Source organism: Arvicola amphibius, chromosome 3, assembly GCF_903992535.2.
Source record: "Arvicola amphibius chromosome 3, mArvAmp1.2, whole genome shotgun sequence".
NCBI classification, from domain to species: domain Eukaryota; kingdom Metazoa; phylum Chordata; class Mammalia; order Rodentia; family Cricetidae; genus Arvicola; species Arvicola amphibius.
The window spans coordinates 148,475,941-148,499,497 of record NC_052049.1 but is presented as its reverse complement, the minus strand read 5'-3'; the positions used below and the strand labels follow the sequence as shown (position 1 = coordinate 148,499,497).

At 42.6% G+C, this 23,557-nt stretch overlaps 1 protein-coding gene across 7 annotated transcripts in view; it reads right to left on the bottom strand.

The window, feature by feature from the left end:
- Positions 1-23,557, bottom strand: part of Myo6 (myosin VI) — a 135,927-nt gene that overhangs the window by 77,885 nt on the left and 34,485 nt on the right. For 5 of the 7 annotated variants that reach the window (XM_038321204.2, XM_042054632.1, XM_042054633.1 and 2 more), the window contains exon 2: positions 2,776-2,917. In XM_038321204.2, coding sequence (XP_038177132.1) covers positions 2,776-2,892 — 117 coding nt within the window. In that variant the 5' untranslated portion in view covers positions 2,893-2,917. Of the gene's footprint in view, positions 1-2,775; positions 2,918-20,750; positions 20,931-21,054; positions 21,167-23,557 lie in introns of those variants that run through there. The other 2 variants (XM_038321206.2, XM_038321207.2) reach the window with 2 other exon arrangements.

Sequence of the window (23,557 nt, the reverse complement as noted above, 5' to 3'; positions counted from 1 at the left end):
CTGTATATACACTTGTCACAGCCATGGCAACAGTGGGCATGGCCCTAACCTGGCAGGAACTATAGCCAATGAAAAAGACTCTAGGTGAGGAATGAATGCTGCAGGGGAGGAGCAACTGAGCTCCTTAAATAAGAAGGTTAACAGCAAGCTAAGACCAGTCCAGAAGTCTCTCTCCCTCTTCCTTCAGACCTGAAATTAACAAGCAGCCTCTATTTTCTCTACCTTCAATAAAACAAAATGTTTCATTTAAAAAAAATCCCTCAAAAAGTTTTTATTTTTATGTTAGGGAAGTTTTTCCATTATCAGAAGAAAACCAGGGCCCAGCAAGACAGCTCAGTAGATAATGGCACCTGCCATTAAGTCTGGGGACCTGAGCTTAACCTCCTAGGACCCATGTAATGAAGAGACCGTTTCCTGCAGGTTGTTCTCTGATCTCTACTCAAAAGGACTGTGCACAACACACACACACACACACACACACACACACACACTAAAAATAACTTTATGTTAAGGTAGTGGCTTAAGCCTCCATAATATTTTTTAGAAAATTTAGACTTTAGTTCATAGAAATATTTGTAGATCTATAAAAATTTTTGTGATTCCATAATTTAAACTAAGCCTCCAGATGGCAAGATGGCTCAGCCAAGAAGTTGAGATCTTGAGCTCAATCCTTGAACCCACAGGATGGAAGGAGAGAACCAATGCTCTCAAGTTAGCCTCTGCCTTTCACATGTACATATGCACACGTACAAACACACACACAACAAATAAACAAATTCCCCTAAAATGATTGAACTAAACTGCACTTCTATTGGCTCTAGATACAAATATATACATCTTATGAACACTAATATGACATAGTTCAGACACTCTGAAATATGCAAAATATTTTCCGAAAGCACATCCCCTTAAATCTAGTTTCTTTTATTATTGAACTGAATTATTCTGTCACCTACAGATGTGACAAACCTCAGCGGAACAGACTCGAGACATACAGGCCTCACTTCTGGCCTTTAGCTTAGTGAGCTTATGAAACACATTAAACAAAAGGCAAAAGCTATCAAAATTTATTGTATGTGAACTTTTAAAAACCCATCTTTAAAAAGAGGCGGTGTGGCCGAAAGCACACACAGGTACTGCTAATGAGGGAAAACGAGAACACTTTTTCTTTCCTTTCCTGAAGGTGTCTTTAATTGGCCTCCACTAACATGGCACAATATATATTAGGCATTCTGGTTCCTGGGTTGTTTACAGTAACAGAACAGTCCTCTCTCTGAAAAGACCTCATGAGAGATCCACCTTGTTTTTCTACGGTTCCCAGAAGGATGGCAGTCATATGGCATTAGCTAACCATGCAGCGTTAGAATATAAATTATTCATGGATATTTGCAGAGCTTGAAGTAAACAGAAATTGTATCCGCATATTTAGTCAGAAAAAAAATGTTTAGTAGGATTATTTGTTAAACTTAACACTGTGAGAGTGTGGTCCAGAAGAATGAGTCACACAGGTCTATATTGGAGGCTCTGGCTGTAAGCAAATCACAACTCCTGGTCACTCTCCCCCAAGGTCCGCTTAGGAATCTTGACTAGTCTATGTCTAAGACTTTACAAAAGGAAGTAAATAATATATGTACAGAATTAAAGTATATTTTACACTATTATCATAAAAATAACAATATATGGGAGGTTTAAGAGTCAAATATCTTTCCTTAATAGAAAGATATTTACCCAAATCCCACATTATATAAGTTTATTTTTTTTTGTTTTTTTTTTTTTCATTCTCATGGTTTATTTTTTTTTTATATTTAAAAATTTCCATCTCCTTCCCTCCTCCTCCCCCTCCCTCCGCTCCTCCTCCCCCTTCCCGCCCCTCCTTCTCCCCCTTCCCTCCCCTTCCATCCACCCATACCTCCCCTCCCTCCCTCTCAAGGCCAAGGAGCCATCAGGGTTCCCCACTCTATGCTAAGTCCAAGGTCCTCCCAACTCCCCCCAGGTCCAGGAAGGTGATCGACCAAGCTGAGAAGGCTCCCACAGAGCCCATCCATGCAGAAGAATCAGAGCCCAGCGCCAATGTCCTTTGCTTCTCAGTCAGCCCCCGCTGTTGGCCACATTCAGAGAGACGGGTTTGGTCGCATGATCCATCAGTCCCATTCCAACTGGAGTTGGTGGTCTCCCATTAGTTCTGTCCCACCGTCTCCATGAGTGAACGCACCCCTCACGTTCCTGACTTTCTCCCTCATGTTCTCGCTCCTTCTGCTCCTCATCAGGACCTTGGGAGCTCAGTCCAGTGCTCCAATGTGGGGCTCAGTCACCTTCCCCATCTGTCGCCAGCTATATATAAGTTTAAATAAGTAAGTTTAAGTCAACGAAATGGGAAAAAAAGGAAAAGGCGATGGCAAAGCTGAGGCTCCAAGCAGAGCTTGACCTCAGAGCAGCACCCACATCGTCCACGTTTACTTGGTAACACGCCGACTCCATCACAGCCACAGCAGGAACCATAACAGTCTGGCATATGGGATAAAGATGCTGCCACTGAGTGCATGTCATCACACAACTAAGAACGTTGGTTCTGAATCACAGGATCCAACTTCCTCATAGCGCGCACTTCCCAGCTAATCAAGCAAGTCAGCCCAAAACTTTGATTGCATTGCCGGGCATTTGGTTTCCGCCACTACAGCAGGAATGTCTACTTCATTTTCACCTTTCATGGGGAAGAATATATATATGGCTGTATCTGAAAGAGATCACATTTTAAAATCTCTACGAGACACTCACCTTGCCTTTTTGGTTCAAGGGTTCAATAGTTAAGCTGTCAGGGCCAATATCCACAATGTTGCCCATCTGAAATCCATCTGTGGGGTGGGGTGCCCAAACGGGCTTTCCATCTTCCATTTTGAAGGAGGTTCTCCACTATCTCCTGTTCAGAGGAACAAATAAAGCAACATGAATAACTGTGGAGATGTCTTCAAATTGTTTCTCCATGTAAATAAATCTCAAGTTATAAAAACACCTGCTCCCTCTCCTCCACATCCTGCTACCTCTTGCCCTCCTCCACCTTAGATAAGGCAGAGGCTGCTCCACCCACAGGTAATTCCTGTAACTTCCCTGCTTTGGCCTTGAGTATACCAGAGTACAGTTCGGGAATGGAAATGCTCAGAGTTCATACCTTTCATCTAAAGGCAATTTAGAATTCTACCTAAAGGAATCTGAGTTGCTCATTCATCTTGTAGGAATAGACATCTATGGTGCAAAGTTAACAGAGTGTAAAAAGGACTCATTTTGAACCTGAAGGGTTGCGGGGGTTTGGGGGACACACTTTCCTGTGGGTTCCCTGAGTCTGAGACAGCAGGCATGTACTCGACAGGCTCATTCACACACAACTGCTCAGCGTATGTTCCCATTTTCCTACCTTGCTGCTAATTTGAAACTCACAATGAAGTGAACAAATCTAAATATGCAAGTTAATGAATTTGGACAGATGACTGCACCATCTAAGAAGCACCCTCTTCGGTTCACAGAGCATCTCTGTCCCTCTCCTGTTCCCACGCCTCCCTGTCACCTCCGCTGTCCTCAGTTTTTGCCTGTTCTTGAGCTTCATATAAATGAGATCATACCGTCTGCATTCTTTTGTGTCTGGCTTTCTTCATTTAAAAAGCATTTCTATATTCAGCCCAGTCAACCATATTGCCATGTGGGTCTACTGAACAATGAACTGTTTACCTGTTGTCTCGCATTTGAATGGTTTCCAGGTAGTGCCCACCAAAGACATCCTATTTTCAACTGTACCTATGAGGCTTTCATGCTTGGCATTCTGAAACGTTAACATTTATAATTCTGTCTACTGAGCAACCAAAAGGGCACAAGCTATCCGAAATGCTGTTTTAAAGGAGCGTCTATGCTATAAGACTAATGTGTGACTCAATCTGCCAGCAAGTTGAACCTAGACATTCTACTTTCAGTGTCGCAATGAGAACCTAATTCTTTCACTATTCACTGTACGTAAGAGCAGGCAATTTATGTAACATACTACTTGTTCTACATGCCTGGGAACTCTGAGATGCAGTCCCTCACAAGAGCCACACAGAGACACACAGTTCAGTTGAAAGCTGTTCACATGCTGGCATCTTGCAGGGTGTTTGCTAATCTTTCATTTGCAGTGATTGCAGAACGAGCTACCTTCTCTATGCAGCTCCTATATTTACATGTAATTCTAAGTTAACAAACAAAACAAAGATTCTCCATAGACAGTAAACCACTAACTCTGCTTTAGGGTTCCACTGCCTCATACGCATGTCTGCTTTCCCTATAATGGCAGCCACTCTCGTGGCTTCACATGCCATCTGTGTGTGAGGGATACTCAAGCTTCTCTCATCGTCCCAGATCCCCATGTAATTCCCAGATGTTTACCTGCCTGCTGGAACCTAACACAACGAACAGACACATTGTCATCATTATTCTGGTCTGCACCCCACCTTGTTCTGCCCTGCATTAGTAAAGGCAACATCACTCAGTTCAAATCCCACCTGGAGTCATCCTCAACTCTTCGGGTTCCTTCCAAATTCTCATCACCCTTTAATTAGCTTCACCAGCTCTCCCTGCAGAGACACCTCATACCCACTCCCTCTTCTGCATCTCCTCTGCTATCTCAGTCCAAGGCTTCCACAGCGTCTTACATACCGGCTTCTACTCTTGCCGATCTTCAGACCAGCACTAATCCCACTAAAACATACATCCCATTGTGCCACTGTTATCCATCCGGGGCACAGACCCTTTATTTCCTGCTTGCTCCTAGGGCCTAGCACGATATACACAACTGACAGTCCCTGGTGCATGAATGAACTGCTCACACCGTCCTGGGGAGTAAACAGAGACGACAGACTAGAACGAGTTGGATTCTCTTAAAACTGAGGCTTGAAACTCTGCCCCACCACTGACTGCTCCAAGCCGGTTGACTCCCTGATCGTATCTTTACCTTTATCTCAGTGGTGGGATAGTCTCACTTACCTTACAGAATTGCCGTGGAGATTAAGTGACATAAAACTGAGATCAGTGCTCTAATAGACCCTAGTCACACCTCTCCCCACTCTCCACATCCTTTCACTGAAACCACTAATAATTTGATGGTAATCTTCTATACACAAAGAGAAATGGACAGTAGTGATCGTTTAGGGAGTAATTATCCTTTTAAAAATTCTGAAAATGTCAAAATCACACAGCAAAACACAACCTCCCCATCCCCCCCCACCAGAAAAAGAATGGTAAATCGAACTATGAAATCGCTTTCTCAATTTAACGATGCAGTGCAACATTTCAATGAAGTGGGCAAAGTTCAAGGCACACATGTAACCTTGCTTCTTCAGCACAGCCCTAAGTCTACAATGAGGTAATTCTCAGAAAATCTGTCAGGGCTGTTGAGACGGCCCAGTAAGTAAAGGTGCTTGCTACCAAAGGTGACAATCACAGTTCAACTCTCAGAACCCACACTGGGGAAGAAGGTGAGACCCAAGTTCTGAAAATTGTCCTCTGACCCCACGTGCAGGCCATGTCACATGTATGTGCATGCACAGACAGACTACATACACAGTAAATGAATAAATAAAGAGGTATAAGAGAAACTCTTTCAGGAAACCCTTCCCGTCGACCCTCATTCTTACTAAGCATGTCCACATATGCAGAGTACCTCAAGGCCTTGTGCTCCAGGCAAGGTGGCTCACAGCTACAATCCCAGCTCTCAGGGGCTGAGGTGGGACAATTGCTACAAACTCACACCCAGTCTGAGCTACATAACGAGACCTTACTCAATAAAATAAAACAAACAAACAAACAAACAAAAGACTCTACAAAGTGAGCCATTAAAGGGGAGCCTCAGTTCCCAGGGCTACCATAAACTCCATGGAAGGCTAGCTGCAGAAGTACTAAGCAGAAAAAGAAGTCACTGAGCTTTGCTGGGATTCACTGCGGAAATTGAAAGCTGCCAGCATCCCCAAAGTCACTGCTGGAAGACTCCACTAGTAACTGAAAACTATGTAATTATGAAGACCATGCTGGGATCAAGCCCAGGGCCTCACACTGCCTAGGCAAATCTTCCACTCAGCTGGGTCCCCAGTCTGAGCCGTATCTGTTAAGTAAGCAAGCCGGGAACACTAGAAGCAATGCACAGAAGCAGGAAGGAGCTACAGGAGGCAATCCTAGCCTTTCTTTGTTGAAAGGCAAATAAGGCATCACCTGGAGGCTCCCTAGGAAACAACATACTGTACGTTAGGAATGAGAAACAAGAACACATCCACATTCATCTTCCTCTGGACTAGTGTGACTCCAGGAGTGTCCATGTGCCATGTGCAAAGTGAGAGATTCGTGCTACAAAATGTGAGCCACTACCCGCATGTGCCAGTGCCTTCAAAATGATCCCCAAGAGCCAAGCTGGGAGGCATAACAACATCTTGTGTTTTCTTAGCTAGCCATTACACATTAAGCAGCAGCTACCAGTATTTTAAGGTTGAACTGAAAGAACCGAATAACTAAAAAGGAAGAAAGACGAATTAAGCAGAACAAACAGAAACCCCTAGGCCTGCTTACATGTCATTTTTTCTGTTTCTTTAAGCACCTACTGTGTGTCACAGACAGCTGGGTGCTCAGACCAGAACAGTGAACAAGGAGGACAATGTCTGGCCTCAGGGAATCGCCAGCGGGAAACAACTAGGGAGGAAAGATAATGAAGAGGGTACGCCGTGCGGGAGCCGACCTTGGTGGGGGCAGTGGGAAGAGAAGACACATGTATCAAATTTGCAATTTGAAGAGATTACCCTTTATCTGGTAGCCCCTGGCACACACCTTTGCTACTAAGCTGCCCACTGGCTGCTTCTCACCTGTATCGGTGTACCCCAGGGCTATTAGCTTCCTGGTACCCAGACACGGTGAGAAAACTGGGCACTGGCTAACAGTTGGCCACAGCTGGTGTGGGTTGCATGCACCCAATGCTGTCTTCCACCAGGCATTTCTGTCCCACAAGCGATTATTGTACACCAAAATTCCTTAATGCATTTAAGCAAGATTCCCTTTCTTACTAAACTGCCTCTGAAAATACCTTTAGAAAAAGTATTTTCAGGTTATTTTTCTTCAGTTAGATATAGAAAAATATGGGGTTTTTATTATTATAATATGGCATCATAAATTAATTAAACATTAATGATGGCCTTTACTATAAACACATTGGTTTGCTAAAAAATAAAAATCATAGACAGAAAACACTATTAAATCCAGATAAGGACAAAAAATAAGAAAACATCTCAAGATTAACGAGCTCCAAAAATGATATCAATTGAATGAAGAATTTGAATTTTTACTCATGTATTCATATTTTTTCATAAGCATGTATTGAACTCCTATTATGTATGAGTATTAGGTTATGATGGAAAATATAGAGGCCAACTGTTTTTCAGTGTGAGACATAAAAAGAGAGAAAGATCTACAACAGTCTTCGTGCAGATCTGCTGGCAGTGGTATATATTGGTCCAGGTGACTGACCACTGAGACTCTGCAGGGCATCACTCAATGTCTAAAGTTAAGTCTGTGACCACTTCGTGCATAGAGCTGCTGACCAAGGATAACTGACACTATTTTAAAAATCACTACAAATACTATATAACCTGAATTATTAACATCAGTTATTGGATCTTTCTTACAGATTTTCAAAGACAAGATCACAAGTCATATTTTAGATATAAACTCCTGCATGAATTGCTCCACAAAACAGGCTTGAAGTCTGACAGCAACCAAGTTCTCTCATAACTCATAAGATTAAGATGCTTCTCAACTCTTCTAAGTTGGGTGTGAGCATGGGTTTGCCTGCACACAGCAGATAAAAACAGGAAATAAAACGACTTTTTCCTCACAACTGGCATCTAGCTAATTAGAGAAAACCAAATCATATGCATCAATAACCCTGCACCACATCCTAGACATTACATTAAAACACTTTGAAGACTCTTTGATACACTTTCCCTCTCCTAGACCCTCCCTACTTCCCTGACCTCCCAACTTCATGCTTTTCCACCCTCTATCGCAATAAAAACAGTATAAAAAATGCCAAAACAAAAGAAAAAGTTCACACACACACACACACAGAGAGAGAGAGAGAGAGAGAGGGAGGGAGGGAGGGAATGTGTTGTGTGTTGGCCAGCTACTCCTGGGCATGGGCCTGCCTTGGAGTAGGGCTGCTGTACCCAGTACTCTCCATTGGAAAAACATGTGCTTTTCCCTCTCCTAGCAAGTATCAATTGCAAATAGTTTCTTGGTTAGGGAAGGATTCTGTATCCACTTCCGCCTTTTAGTGCTGGATTTTGTCTGTCTTGAACCTGTGCAGGTTTTGTGGGTGCTGGCCCAGGTGTTGTATAAGTTTATATGAACATTAGTCCTGCTGTATCTGGAAGACACTATTTCCTTGGAGTCATTCACTACCTCTAATTCTTAACAAGGCTTCTGCCTCCTCTTCTGAATTGATCCCCAAGCCCCAAGCAGAGGGCTTTGCTGAAGACATTCCATTTACAGCTGAGTGCTCCAGAGTCTCTCCACCTCTGCACATTGTTCAGTTGTGGGTCTCTGGTAATTCCCTTTTACTGCAAGAAGTCTCTCTGATAAAGGTTGAGCACTTATCTAGAGTATAGCAATCTGTCATTAGGAGTCATTTTATTGCTATGTTCCTTTAGCAGGATAATAATATTAGGTTCTCCGCTAGGCCTATGACCTACCTAGTCTCAAGGTCCTTGGTCACTTTAGCAGTGTCAGATATAAATTTAGTCTCGTAGATTGTGCCTTAGATCTAATCTAAAAGTGATTGGTTACCACACTGAACCTCATAGAAGAGAAAGTGGGAAGTACACTTGAACGCATTGGCACAGGAGACCACTTCCTAAATAGAACCCCAGCAGCACAGACACTGAGAGAAACAACTAAGAAATGGAACCTCCTGAAACTGAGAAGCCTCTGGAAAGCAAAGGACATGGTCAACAAGATAATACAGCAGCCTACAAAATGGGAAAAGACCTTCACCAACCCCACATCAGACAGAGGTCTGATCTCTAAAATATATAAAGAACTCAAGAAATTGGTCATCAAAAGAACAAATAATCCAATAAAACAATGAGGTATTGATAGACCTAAGCAGAGAACTCTCAACAGAGGAATCTAAAATGGCTGAAAGACACTTAACGAAATGCTCAACATCCTTAGCCATCAGAGAAATGCAAATCAAAACAACTCTGAGATTCCATCTTACACCTGTAAGAATGGCCAAGATCAAAAACACTGATGACAACTTATGCTGGAGAGGTTGTGGGGTAAAGAGAACACTGCTGCATTGCTGGTGGTAGTGCAAACTGGTACAGCCACTTTGGATATCAGTGTGGCGATTTCTCAGAAAATTAGGAAACAACTGTCCTCAAGACCCAGAAATACCACTTTTGGTTGTATACCCAAAGGATACTCAATTGTACCACAAGGACATGTGCTCAACTATGTTCATAGCAGCATTGTTTGTCATAGCCAGAACCTGGAGACAACCTAACTGTCCTTCGACTAAAGAATGGATAAAGATGTGGTACATTTATACAATGGAGTACTGCATAGCAGAAAAAAATGACATCTTGAAATTTGCAGGCAAATGGATGGATCTAGAAAACAGCATATTTCATGAGGTAACCCAGACCCAGAAAGACAAATACCATATATACTCACTCATAAGTGACTTTTAGACATAAAGCAAAGGAAACAACTCACAATCCCAGAGGACCTACACAACAATGAGGACCCTAAAAAAGACATACATGGATCTAATCCACATGGGAAGTAGAAAAAGACAAGATCTCCTAAGAAAATTGGAAGCATGGGGATCATGGGGAAGGGCAAAAGAGAAGTGGGAAGGAAGGGAGGGGAGCAGGGAAAAATATATAGCTAAATAAAAACATTTTTTTAAAAAAAAAAAGTGGTTGGGTACTCCCATAGCATTTATGCCATGATTGTACCAGTATATCTTGAAGGCAGGTCACTGTTGTAGGTCACAAGGTTTGTAGCTGGGTAATATTGACGATTACCTTTCTCCTCTGGTAGAAGTACATTCCAGAGCTATGAATGCTAGTCAGTATGAGTGAAGTGAATGCTTTATCTCACTTAACTATTAAACCTCTGCCAAGTAGTTATTAGCCATTTTTATAAGAAATTGAGGTTTGGAGGTTTAGATATTTGTCCAAAGAGAGATAACTGAGAAAGATATGCAGAAAGGACCACTGAATACTGAGTGTCTGTCCTTAGTATACTTTCTGTTTCTGTGATCAAACCCTCTGATCAAACGCATCTTTGGAGAGGACAGGGTTTGTTTGACTTACAGTGCCAGATCACAATCCATCATTGAGAGATGTCAAGGCAGGCATTCAAGCAGAAACAGCGGAACCACGAAGAATGCTGCTAGTTGACTGGCTACTTCTCAGCCAGCATCTTATACAACCTGCCAAGGGGTGGCACTGTCGACAGTGGTCAGAGTTCTTCCTACCTCACTTAGCAATTAAGAAAATGCCTCACAGGCTTGCCCATGGGCCAGTCTGACCGAGTCAATTCTTCAGTTGAGGCTCCCGCTTCCCAGATGATTCTAGATTTGTCAAATTGATAGCTAACAATGACCCAAATCAGACTCCTAGTCATTGTACTACATGGCTTCGTTTAAGGGAGCTTCCTGTCTGCATCAGTGGTTAATGTCACTATACTGAAAAAGATTTTTTATGCAATATAACATTGTTCCCTAGTTTAAGTCATAACAATAAAAAATACACAAGTACTGTGTCAAGAAACAATAAACTGCCTGGAAAAGCCCACGACAGCTCCTCGTGTCAAGTTCCAATTATAAGGAGTTTCCCTTATAATTTCCTCATTCCTGCCTACTCTACCTCTGGAGGGTTAATGCTTGCTAAAAGCCTGTCTTTTTATTGATTTACAGCACACTGAAGTCAACGAGAACACAGACATACCTTCTCTTCCTGAGCAGAACCTGGTCCCAAGTTATCAGAAAAGGTTACACCCAGAAGTATGCTGCCAGAGGCACCAACACAACCAGACACAAGCCTCTGTTGCCAACACAGTGACTGACCTAAGTGAGCAAGAGGGGATGTATGGAGCTCGTTCTTCAGAGGCCTTGTTTAGAAACAATGGACAACTAAGGCAGCCCACCTGTCTGGAACCCCCCACACCTTCCTTTAAAATTTCCTAGGAAACATTCTCCTTTGGAACAAAGGGTAAGATGCTCGCTGGAAGACAAGAGGCTGTATATTCCAACAGCCAGCTTGTTGTCAATAAAGCTCTTTCTTCCACAATCACTGTGCCTCTGGGTTCACTGACTCCATCAGGTGGCAGTGCTTACCCTTGTTCTTACATCACATTCAACACAAAAGACTCCTGTGGCCTAAACAGGTGCTGAGACTCACACCACCGGACAGCAAGGCTATCAGTTCTGCGGCAGTGGACGCCTGCTGGATACACCCATGAGTTCCGTTCACTTCTGACCCTGCCTGCCTAGAGTTACAAGGCTCAGAACGAACACTTGAGATGCCAATTGCCCTAGATTGTATAGATGATGCTTCTAACATTCTGGCTATAAAGTGGAGTTCCCAAAACACCCTCGAGTTCTTAATTTACTCATCAGTTCACATAACCCAAGAGAGTACTTATGTGAATTACACATAAGGCTTTATAAAATATGTTACAGAGGGCCGATAAAATAACTCACAGGGCAAAGTGCCTGCTGCTCAAGAATGAACTCAGTTTGGATTCTCAGTACCCATGGAAAAGCTTGGAGTGGAGGTTCACAAGTATAACCCCAGTTCTGGGGATGGAAGATGAGGAAAGTAGGGAGATTTCTGAAACTTGCTACCCGGTCAGTCTTGTCAAACTTGAGAGTCCCAGGGTCAGTGACAGATTTTATCACTGAATAATTAATTAATTAGAAAATAAAGGTGAAGCATGATAATATGGACCTCACGAGCACACCTGAATACACACATATCCCACCGTCAGGCAGAGAGTATGGACACAGAAAAAATAAGGTATCAGGTGAGGTGTGAGAGTCTCCTTTGGGCTTTTTTAGAGGCTTACCATCAGCATGACTGCAGTAAGACATTCAATCAAAACATGATTAGACTGAAGGATGTGACCCAAAGCTAAGGGACTAGCTGGAGAACCTCAGCAGAGCCAGCTGGCTGCTGCATTCACCTGGCCTCTTGTGCAGTGTTCTGCCTTGCAGGACACAGGGCAGGATGCCCTGGATGAGGGTATTACCCCTAGAAGAAGAGAAATCTGGCTCCTGATGTCTACACAAAAACCAAAGTACATACAACTTATACACATGTGTAACATGAATGTGTATCGTGTATGTCCTATGTCATAATATCACAAATGTGTTCAGATACCATACAAAACAAGAAACTTAAACTATCTTTTCAAATTTCTTTTCAGAGGCTTTGAATTATCTTTAACTCCACTATGTAGCATCCATTGAAACAATATTAAGCAAGGTCTAAAACTGCAAATTTTCTGCTTTAAAAATAATTAAATATTCCTCAAGCTCTCATAACACTAAATACTCATTAACACAGATGTATGCCATATATTCAAACTTCTGTTCTATGACTAGAGCCAAGTCATTCTTAGGGATCCTTCTAAGACCCCATCTCTTCATCCAGTCTACTTAACCTACCACCTCCCAGTCACAAAGGGACCAGTCAGTCTCATGCTTTCCCTTCTCCTTTCCCTTTCCTCTTGTCCAACATCACACGGTCAATCTTTCCCTCTTACTACTGGACTGTTCCAGTATCTTCTATTCCACTATCTCTATTTTCTCACTCATCATCTTCTCTTAAACCCATTCCTGTCCAATGTACACTTCAACCTCTCAAGATGACCAATGACCACCGCTTAATCCCATGGTCACGTTTTGATCTTGAATATGAGGCATTACCTGGCAAGCGAATACTACTCTCCCTGAAGCAGGTTATCATTTACTTGACTCCTCAGGTTTTATTCCTACTCTACTTCAACTCCTTTTTTTGTTTCCTTGGCCGAAATCTTCCTTCATTCCTTACCTGTTCCTCTCTTCCTGGTCTTCCTCATCTGCTCAAGTCAGAACTCGTTAAGACTGAATTCTTGGGACTTTTCTTCCATCCACTCTCATTTTTCACTTTAAAAATCTCATCTAGTCTTAAAACGTTGAGCGTTCTGACCAATAACAGCAATATCTAATAATGGTACTAGGGAGATGGCTTACAGTTAAAAAAAAACATTTTCTGCTCTTGCAAAAGACACAGATTCTATTTTTAGGACCCAAACTCCAGTTCTAGGGAATCCAATGCCCCCTTCTAACCTCTGAGTCCTAACACTCACATTTAGTGCACACATAAACTCAGACACACACACAAACACACACACACACACACACACACACACACACATAAAATCTTTTTAAACACATTACTAATGCCCAAGTTTCTAGCCAGAACAGAATCCTCTGAGGTGAACTAGAATTCAGAGGCTGCTCAAAATCACTACTAGACAACAGCCATCTCTAACTCACCCTACCGTACAGCCTGACTTCTATCTTTAAATCTGTTCTCCTCTCAGTCCTTCTCTTCTCATAAAGTGACAGCTTCAGCTCACAGCTGCATGCTGTGGGAACTCCTTCAGCCAATAGCCTTTAAGATACCAGCCCACTTGGGCATTGTTCTCTAGATACTTGCTGCTGATTGGGCATTGTTAATCAGGCCTTTTATGGGGTATCCTGTGTGATAGGTCCATCTCGGCCAGCAGTCCTGAAGCTGTCACGGATGTTGGACCATCTAGGCCATTGCTTCAGAGGGTCTTGTTCGATCAAATTATATTAGCCAGTAAGGAAACTGCAGCTTTCTATCCTCAGTGGAAACAAAGGCAGAACCCCTTTTCCAAAACAATATATCCTTAGACCCAAATTTTGAAGACAAGACACCTTTAAAATATATATGTTGTTTTAGTTTAGCAGCCCTCAGAATCAAATGTCTCTCTGGAGTCGAAAAAAATTCAAAGAAAATACAATAATATACATAATCCAGACTTTGTGTATTTTCCACCTTTACGTGGCTTATTTTTTACTCTATTACTTTTTAATATTTATCTTTACTCATTTAATCTATGACTCTCTGTACTCTTTCTTCTCCCTCATAAGCCCACGTGCATTTATTCAACACAGTGACCCATTCAGATATCTTCTTTTTGTCTGAATCTGTCTTTATTGCATGTCTGTAATCATTTTCTGACTAGGAGAGCTTTTTTTAAAAAAAAAAAATGCTAAGTGAGCATAGCTAAGACCAACTCTGTGGCCCTGTTGTTCACTCTGCCCTGTCCAACATGGCAGAGGAATGTTAACCCAGCTCTGCGAGCCATGCTTACCGCAACAGCTCCAGGCACACAGCAGGTCTATGTTACCATTAAGCAAGTTGTAGCACTCTGCTCACAAACCCCATTTACGTGCTCCATAGCCAGACCTCTCTAAAGAGCCAGAGCTGTTCATGCCAGTACAAACCAGGAAGTTGTTTCTGGGTTTGTTTTTGTTTTGTTTTGTTTTGTTTTGTTTTTTGGAGCCATACCTCTGCTTGGGGCTAGCAAACAAAGCATTTCTGAAAATAATGTGGTTACCAAGAAGCTGAACTTGGCTCCTGTTTCTGTGGGCCTAGAAGTGCTCTTTTTAAGCTTTCTTAGGCTTTATTAGGATGTACATTGCCTAACGTTCGGGCATCATTTTGTAGATGAAAACTGCTCATTCGTTTCACCCAGCTGCATATGTCAAAAACTCTGAAGCCTTCTTGACTTCCACCTGCATCATCTACACCCAGTCTTTGAGCAAACCCTGTTGCCTCTGTCTTCCAGTTTGAACCGAACCTGACTTAATCTCAGTATAACCAATTCTTACCAGGCCCTACTCCACAAATCCTCTGCGAGATAATGAGAATGGCTCTGCCTGGTTTCCCTGCTTCCTCCCTTCGCTATTCCCAGCCAGCCCTGAGAACATTGGTCAGTTTTGACTCCTTCATCACCTAAGTCACATCGCATTTTGCTTTTACCCCTTCCACAATGCTACTCACGTAAAAGCCTAACTCTGCTGTGATCCATACACCTTTCACCCATGATGCTTCTTGTTCATAACCCCTCTGTTGTTCCCCGCTTCTCCTCCTCCTGAGCTTCACCCATGATGGCTCCTTACTGCTCCCTAAACACACAGCAGTGCATCCTCTCCAGAGCTCTTCCACAGAAAGTTATCCTATGCCTGATGATACCAACACAGTTTGCTCCTTACCTTCTGCAGACCTTTCCAAAGGATTAAAATGCACCAGCAGAGACCCGCAGACTAGGCTGACAGTAACAAGCTTCCTCAGAACAATGAAGACTTGCATTTGCAGTAAAGGCCTTTTGCTCCCAAGTCCGACAACCAGAGATCAATTTCTCAGACCCACACTGTAGGAGGGAGTGAGCAGTCCCTGAAAGCTGTCCCCTGACCTTCACACATGCGCCATGCATGGCACATATGCACCTCCCCATCCCCCCCAAACACAAATAATAAATAAATGTAATTAAATATTTACAAAAGAAAGAAACCTGTGATGATAAGATCAAAACAGTTACTCAAGGAAGAATGGAAAAATCCTGTCCTGTTTACAGCAGGCTAGTCAAGCCTCTGGAAGGTGAAGCTGAGCTAGGCTGGCAGTTCCCTGCTGTGCATATCTCAAATGGGAAAAGGAGAATTTGGCTTTCACTGGGCCTTTCTTACCCTTTAAAGACATCCAGATGTGAACTCTCTACTTTGTTTCTACTGAGGACACTTGAATTTAATCCTACAGTGTGTGTTCACAAAAATTGTTTTTGTATATTTTTATTGTATCATTTTATCTGTCTCTAAAACAGCACGGGGCAAAACTCAGCCCAAATTCAGAATTTCTAATCATAATGGGGCCGCAAAATCTGTGCCTATTCACTTCACATTTACATATTTTAGATCATTGTAAGCTAAATTACTATTCTTGGCAAGCTCAACTTAAAATGTCTGTGTATCTAAATGTAGACATTTATAGGGTGAATTTTAATGCAATGATGCTATGTGTAGAAGCTATTGCCTTTCTTCAAATGGTCTCAGCCTCACCCAAAGCACATGCACAAACACCACTACTGCCTCTTTAAACAATATTTATCGTGGCCATATCTAAGATGCAGACATTTAGGATCTAACTGTAAAGGTTTGGGACAAAAGAATCAAAAAGTGGTCATTTTAGAACCAAGTCCTTGCTTCCCGATCAGCCTACTTAGAGGTTTAGAAAATATATCACTAAATGTTTTCTTTGGGTTCACCTTCTTATATAGCTTCTCTAGGATTTTTTACGAATTATAGGCTCGATGTCCTTTATTTATGGCTAGAAACCAATTATGAGTGAGTACATCCCATGTTCATCTTTTTGGGCCTGGGTTACCTCACTCAGGATGGTGTTTTCTATTTCCATCCATTTGCATGCAAAATTCAAGATGTCATTGTTTTTTACCGCCAAGTAGTACTCTAATATGTATATATTCCACACTTTCTTCATCCATTCTTCCACTGAAGGGCACAAGATTGCCGGACAAAAAATGGGAACATGGGGGTGGGGTGGGATGGGGGAATGGGGGGATGGGAGAGAAAAGTGTGAAGTGGAGGATGGGAAGAGCTTGGGGAAATAGGATGGTTGGGATATAGGAAGGGTGGATATGGGAACAAGGAATTATATATCTTACTTAAGGGAGCCATTCTAGGGTTGGCAGAGACTTGACTCTAGAGGGGTTCTCAGGTGTCCAGGAAGACGCCCCCAGCTAATTCCTTGGGCAGCTGAGGAGAGGATGCCAGAAATGTCCAGATCCTATTGCCATACTCATGAATATCTTGCATATCACCACAGAACCTTCACCTGGCATTAGATGGAGAAAATGACAGAGCCCCACATAGGAGCACCGGACTGAGCTCCCAAGGTCCTGATGAGGAGCAAAAGGAGGGAGATCATGAGCAAGGAAGTCAGGACCGTGAGGAGTGCGTTTACCCATTGAGACGGTGGGACAGATCTAACGGGAGATCACCAAGCCCAGTTGGAATGGGACTGATGGAACATGCGACCAAACCAGACTCTCTGAATGTGGCTGATGGTGGAGGAGGACTGAGAAACCAAGGACAATGGCAATGAGTATGAACTCTACAGCATGGACGGGCTCACTGTGAGCCTTGTCAGTTTGGTTGCTCACCTTCCTGGACTTAGGGGGAGCTGGGAGGACCTTGGACTTAACATAGTGAAGGGAACCCTGATGGCTCTTTGTCTTGGAGAGGGGTGGAGTGGGGGTATGGGTGGAAGGGAGGGGAGGGAAGAAGGAGGAGGAGGGAGGAGATGGAAATTTTTAATTAAAAAAATGAGAAAAAAAAGAAAATATATCACTAATACATTTCATTCTGTCATAAACATGATTTAGATCCAGGTCTCTTTTACACTGCATTTAGGTAATAGTTAATCTTCGTCTTTTCTGTGTGATAGCTAATTTTAACTGTCAACTTGACACAGCCCAGAATTACCTAGGAAACACAGTTATAATGAGGAACTATGAAGACATTTTAGCCTTTGGGCATGTCCCTGGGAGGTTGTCTTGATGGTTAATTGGGGTAGAAAGACCCACCAGGAATGTGGGTGGCAACACGGACTGTTCTCTAAACTGTAGAACAGTGCAAACCTAGCTGAGAAGCAACCATGTGTTTAACATTCTTGACTGTGGGTGTAATATTTCAAGTTCCTGACTTGACTTCCCAGAAATTCGTAGCCAAATAACCATTTCTTCCCAAAGTTGCTTTTTTATGTAAGTGAAGGAAAGGACACAAACATAAAATAAGGGCAGGGACACCAGGCTTGCATCCTGCCTTTGCTTGAAAAACAAGTAGAAATACCATGAGGGATAATGATATATTTTACCTGTGTTTCAAATATAAACCCTTTACAGGAGTTATAGGCACAAAATATCTTGATTTTAGAAAGGTTAAAAGAGAAAAGAAACACTTTTTAGGTGGCAAATTTTAGCTGATAAATTACCTTTATCCAAAGGTAAGGGATTGCTCCAAAATGGAGATAGGAAGAAGTGAGGATAAAGACAGAAGCCTTAAGCATTATCACAGGTCTAATCATAATGAAGTCTAGAAAAGATAAAACGTTTAAAAAGATGCTGCATATGTATGTGAGTATAGGAGAGGTGAGCGTGTGTGTGCGTGTGTTTGTGTGTGCGTGTGTTTGTGTGTGTGTACGTGTGTGGTGCACATATGTGTATAATTAAGTGTATTGTAACTGAATATATTTTACAAATCTTATAGTCAGATACTGCTAGATACTTATTTAATAAGTCAGCATGGTCCAAACATTAGGAGGATGCTACAGAAGAAAGAAGCAGGACTCTAGAAACTGCAAGTAATCTTTTAAATCTACCTTGTAGCGTTTTCAACAATAGAAACAAAATATAGACCAAAAGACCAAGGGAAATGTGATTATAATAAACAAACAAATAAATAAATAAACGCCAGCTGACAGCCTTAGCCTTGAGGGATAACACTTTGACTTGCCACCTGAGAGAAGGCAGGGAGACAAGACGGAATTGTAAAGAATGCCAGCCACAGCTTCAGATGACCAGGTCACAAGGCAAGAACTGCTCTCAATGCAGTGCTATGAAAACAGGGCTTTACCCCTGCTCCGAGGAGGGAATCCACCTAACTGAGGGTTACCCACCCACAGCTCTGAAGCTGGCTGTGCTGAGTGGGCCCACAGTTAAACATAAGCCTCTTCCGCAAGAGCAGGCCACCCACAGAGGAACAGACGGAGAATGGCTGGTACACAGGAGAGCCTAGATACTGTTGTACAAAGCAGGTTCCTAAAAGAATATTAAAGGACTTCATGGCTCATGGCTCTGCAAGAGACAGACATTAACTGTTTAGCTCTGCTAGCTTATGTCTTAGTAGAGGAGAAAAAAGGACTACGACCTCCACAATTCAAAAGGCTTTCAGGCCTATTTGTTCTCTCTCTATGATGACCCCGAAGGTAGAACTCAGCCACCATCGTCCCATGACCTAGCATAAAGACAGGCACATCCAGAGAAAAGGGCAGACAATAAGACTCCACTCAGTGGTGTTTGCTGACACTTTTCCACAGTATGTAGAAGCCGGTCCCACCCAGATAGAAAGAACCCAGGGCTATTCATTAGATTAAAGCTTTGCCTTCCAAGTCTCCACAGCCTCAAGAACATCTTAGAGACAATGCTGTTCACAAATGCAAAATTTAAAAGACTTCAAAGCAGCTAGAGAGATGGTTCATCAGTTAAAAGCATGTACTGCTCCCACAGAGGACCTGAGTTCAGTTCCCAGCACTCACATCGGTGGGTTCAAAATCAATTAGCTGTAACTCCAGCTCCAGGGAGTCTGACGTCCTCCTCTGGCCTCCCTGGGCACCTGCACACACGCAGCATATGCAAACACACTTTTTAAGAAAATTAAATTAGCCAGGTGGTGGTACACACCTTTATATGGCCATCGGTATTCCTTTTAACAGCCCAAAGGACCTGACTCTTAAACTCCGAAGTTAAGAAGATGAGGGTAGCTGTATACAACACCTGAGGGTACTGAACACGCTAACAGCAATGCTGGGGAAACACGCCTAAAGCTCAGAAAGAAATGATGTTTGGAGGTCAACACAGCCAGACAAAAACTCCGAAACAAACTCCTTGTGCTACAGCCATTCTAGCTACTCCTGTTAGGTGACCCAGTTTAACCTTCCAGCCGCCAGGCGGGTCAGGAGGACTGTTCTGAGGTCCTCAGACAAAGGCTGCGCTCCTCAGCAGACTGCCGTGATTACAGAGATCTTCACCATCCCTCAGCTCCACCAAAGAAGGGCAGAGCCAAGAGTGTATGTGGGCAAGGACAGTGGCTTACACAAAAACCTTGAAAAATTAGCAAAGAGGACACCTGAAAATCTACACCACGCCTGACCGTGAGCAGCTGGGAAAAGTGCTAAGAATCATCCACAGCTCATCACATCCCTAAACCACTCAGCTGTGAGAAAAGACGCCCATGTGGCACGTGACTTTGCATGTAGGACTACATGTAATAGATCCTGTTGTTATGTGGCACCATTCTGTCCAACAGCAAGAGGGAAAGTCTCGTGAAACGAGGAAGTAAACAAACTTCATCCATCTGAGAAAGCTGAAACTTAACAAGAGCCACAAAGGCCTCTTCTTGCTGAGGCTGTGGAAGCGGTAGAGAGCTGCTTTGGGAGGAGACTCTCAGATGCCGGTAAGTTAGGCAGAGAAGCCCAGCTCTCTCCTGCTTCCACAGCATATACACAAACACAAACACATACAAACATACACATACACACACTTTAAAAATAAACTAAAATTCAAATACCCTTCAAGTCAAACTCACTCATTGCTTGTTAGTCAACGTAACATTTCCCATTAATGTGTTGAATTAAAAATTAAGGAAATAAGTATAATAAGAGATTCTAAAAACACATAAAAACACAAACTTGAGTCTAACATTAGGTAAGTTAGGCTTTGCTCTGTTTTCCAATAGACTTATACACACCTCCACTTCTGTGCCAAGAGAGCCAAGCACTACCATAGGAATTTCCATGAGCAGAATAACCTACCTGGATGTCTGACTGCCTTGGAACTCGACACAAACACGATGTGTATATCACTCTGATCCTCCCTAACAGTGAGTTCTTAGGAAACCAGGATAGTTTCATCAAATCGCAAAGTTGTTGAGATAGTAAGTTCTTAAAAAGAGAAATTATCCCAGTAAAATACAAAAAACTGATTTTGTATGTTGTATATGGTCAACTCCTGACTTCCTAGCTCACAGCACACAGCAACAGCTGAATGGAAAGCTGCATGAAGACTTAAGGGGCTTCAAGTTCCCCAAACCCGGTCAAAAGCAAGGGGTCTACTTGCCGTTTCCTTCAGCACATTCCCAGTGAAAACTTCCCCGGCCGTGCTGTGGGCACTTTGCCTTCCCTTCTAACTGCCAATCCAGCTGTGTCCGACTTCCTTCAGGGCAGTTCCCTCTCACACACACCAAAGTCCAACTGGAGTCCTTACGTTGGCAACTTTACTGAAAGCTCCTAGTTATAGAGGTGAGCTAAATCAAACACTGAATCAGACCAGTTCAATGGCCTAGTTACAGTTTCACATCCCCACCATTCTTAGACGTATTTACACAATGATAACTCAGCAATTAAAATTCAACTCAGCTACAGTTTGGCCTCAATTCTCAGGACTTACCATCCTGGAATAGACTGTTAGAACTGCTAAGTAACTCTTTCTGAAAGAAGACATTTTCATTTGGGGCTGGAGCCTGTGTTTCTGCAGCTTAGTTAATTCACATTAAAGAAGCATCCCCCACTCCCTTACAAGAACCTTTCCTGCTGATGGTGTCCTTTAAAGCTGCAATATTACACTAGTTTTGTATTAAGTCAGTAAAGGAACATACTTTATTTTTTTTAACAATTCAAGGGTAGCAATCTTTAAAGCTTGTCTAAGCAGACACAGTGCTGAGCCCTCCTTCCCTGATGCATTCTGGAGCTGCTGAGACCTGCCTTCACTGCTCTCTACTAAACACATATTTAAGACCCTGCATGGCCAACAGGTTCCTTCTACTTCTCATTGAGATGATAGATTGGACACAAATGCATACATTTATTAAATATACAATTTACTCCAGGCTGAAAGAAACTTTCCTTCAGGACTTGGAGGGCACACTCGAGGATTTGTGGCCTGCTGAGTTCCTGTGCCTGTAGGTTCCATCCTTTGCATCGCCTGTCTCTGCCCTGAGACTACAAAGCTGGGAGGACCTTGAAGGTTCCAGTCTTGATCTTGGGTGTTTGCAGCTCCCATGATAACACAGCTTAGTAGTAACTGCTGGACTTCATTGTGGCACACACTGTTTTGTTTTGCTTTCCCTTGAAGTTTTCAGACAGATTTGCTATGATTATAGATTACACCATCATCTTGACACACTCTGGGGACTCAGTCAATATGGAAGCATACCCATGCCGTTGAGAAATGTCTTCATATTATTTCTTTCTTTTCATTTATCTTATATTTTCTGTTCTCTCTGAAAGTCTGATAACTCAGTATCTGTGTTTCATATGTATGACTTATTTTTTCTTATTTTTTTATTCTCTTTTCTATTATCCAGTTTATCCTTTTACTCTAGCCTTGCTGGCCATGTCTTCCACTCAGCTTTCTAATCTTCTATTTTAATAGCTTGTTTCTGTGATCACACTTTTAATTTCCCTCTCTGATCTGCTACCTCCTGACTATCTGTTATTACTGCCTATCTGCTCTCCTTGCTGGGAAGGCATCCCCCAGCATACATGGTTTACCACTCCCATTCCGCTCACTACAACACAGCTGAATGACTCCATGCTCAGGTCACTGGGCAGGGCCAGTCACATAGTTCAGAGGCTCCCAACTGTTAAGATATGTGGTCCTTCCTCTTTCCACACTGGTTCTTGAGATAAAAATAGTTTCACACACAGGTTAGAAGAGATGCACAAAGACATCAAAAATTAAAAGGCACAATAACAGAAAAGGACACAAAACTATCAAAACCATGGCTGTCTATAATTCCGAACATGTTAATATCCAACACATGACTTAAATCCCACTCTTGTTCAATTTTATTATTTTTGCTTTATTTGAGTAATCCATAAGTACTAAGCTATAAATAAAAGATTATGGAAAATTTTCACAAAGCTACATAGAATCCTCAGCACAAGATAAAACCCAGGAAGGTGGTATGTAGTGAGGAGCTGTGGGCGGGCGTGCTTTTCATCCCGCCCAGCTCCTGCACGGCTAGCTTTGCCCCAGAAATAATTACACGGAAACTGTATTCATTTAAACACTGCCTGGCCCATTAGTTTCAGCCTCTTATTAGCTAATTCTCACATCTTGCTTAACCCATATTTAGTAATCTGTGTAGCATCACAAGGTGGTCGCTTACCAGGAGAGATCTTAACCTGCATCCGACTCAGAGAAGAGAGGTATGGCGACTGCCTAACTTTCCTTCTTCCCAGCATTCTGTTCTGTCTACTCCACCTATCTAAATCCTGCCCTATCAAAAAGCCAAGGCAGTTTCTTTATTAACCAATAAGAGTCCTCCATCAGTGGTACTTACCTAAAATCCCAGATTCAAGATTCTAGGAAGCTAGAAAATCAGGATTTATTCATCCTGACAGCAAGTTCAAAGCCAGCCTGTGATAAATGAGACCCTGTGTTGTCATAGGAAGGAGATTCAAATACCACAGACTACAATATATATTTCAGAACATGATTTGAAATTGGAATTAGTTAGCTCAAAAGTGACCTTTGACAATGCTTCCCCCAGGGCCCAGGAGGTGGCTCAGTGGACTTCTGCCAAGCCTGACAACCTGAGGGCCATGCCCAAACCCCC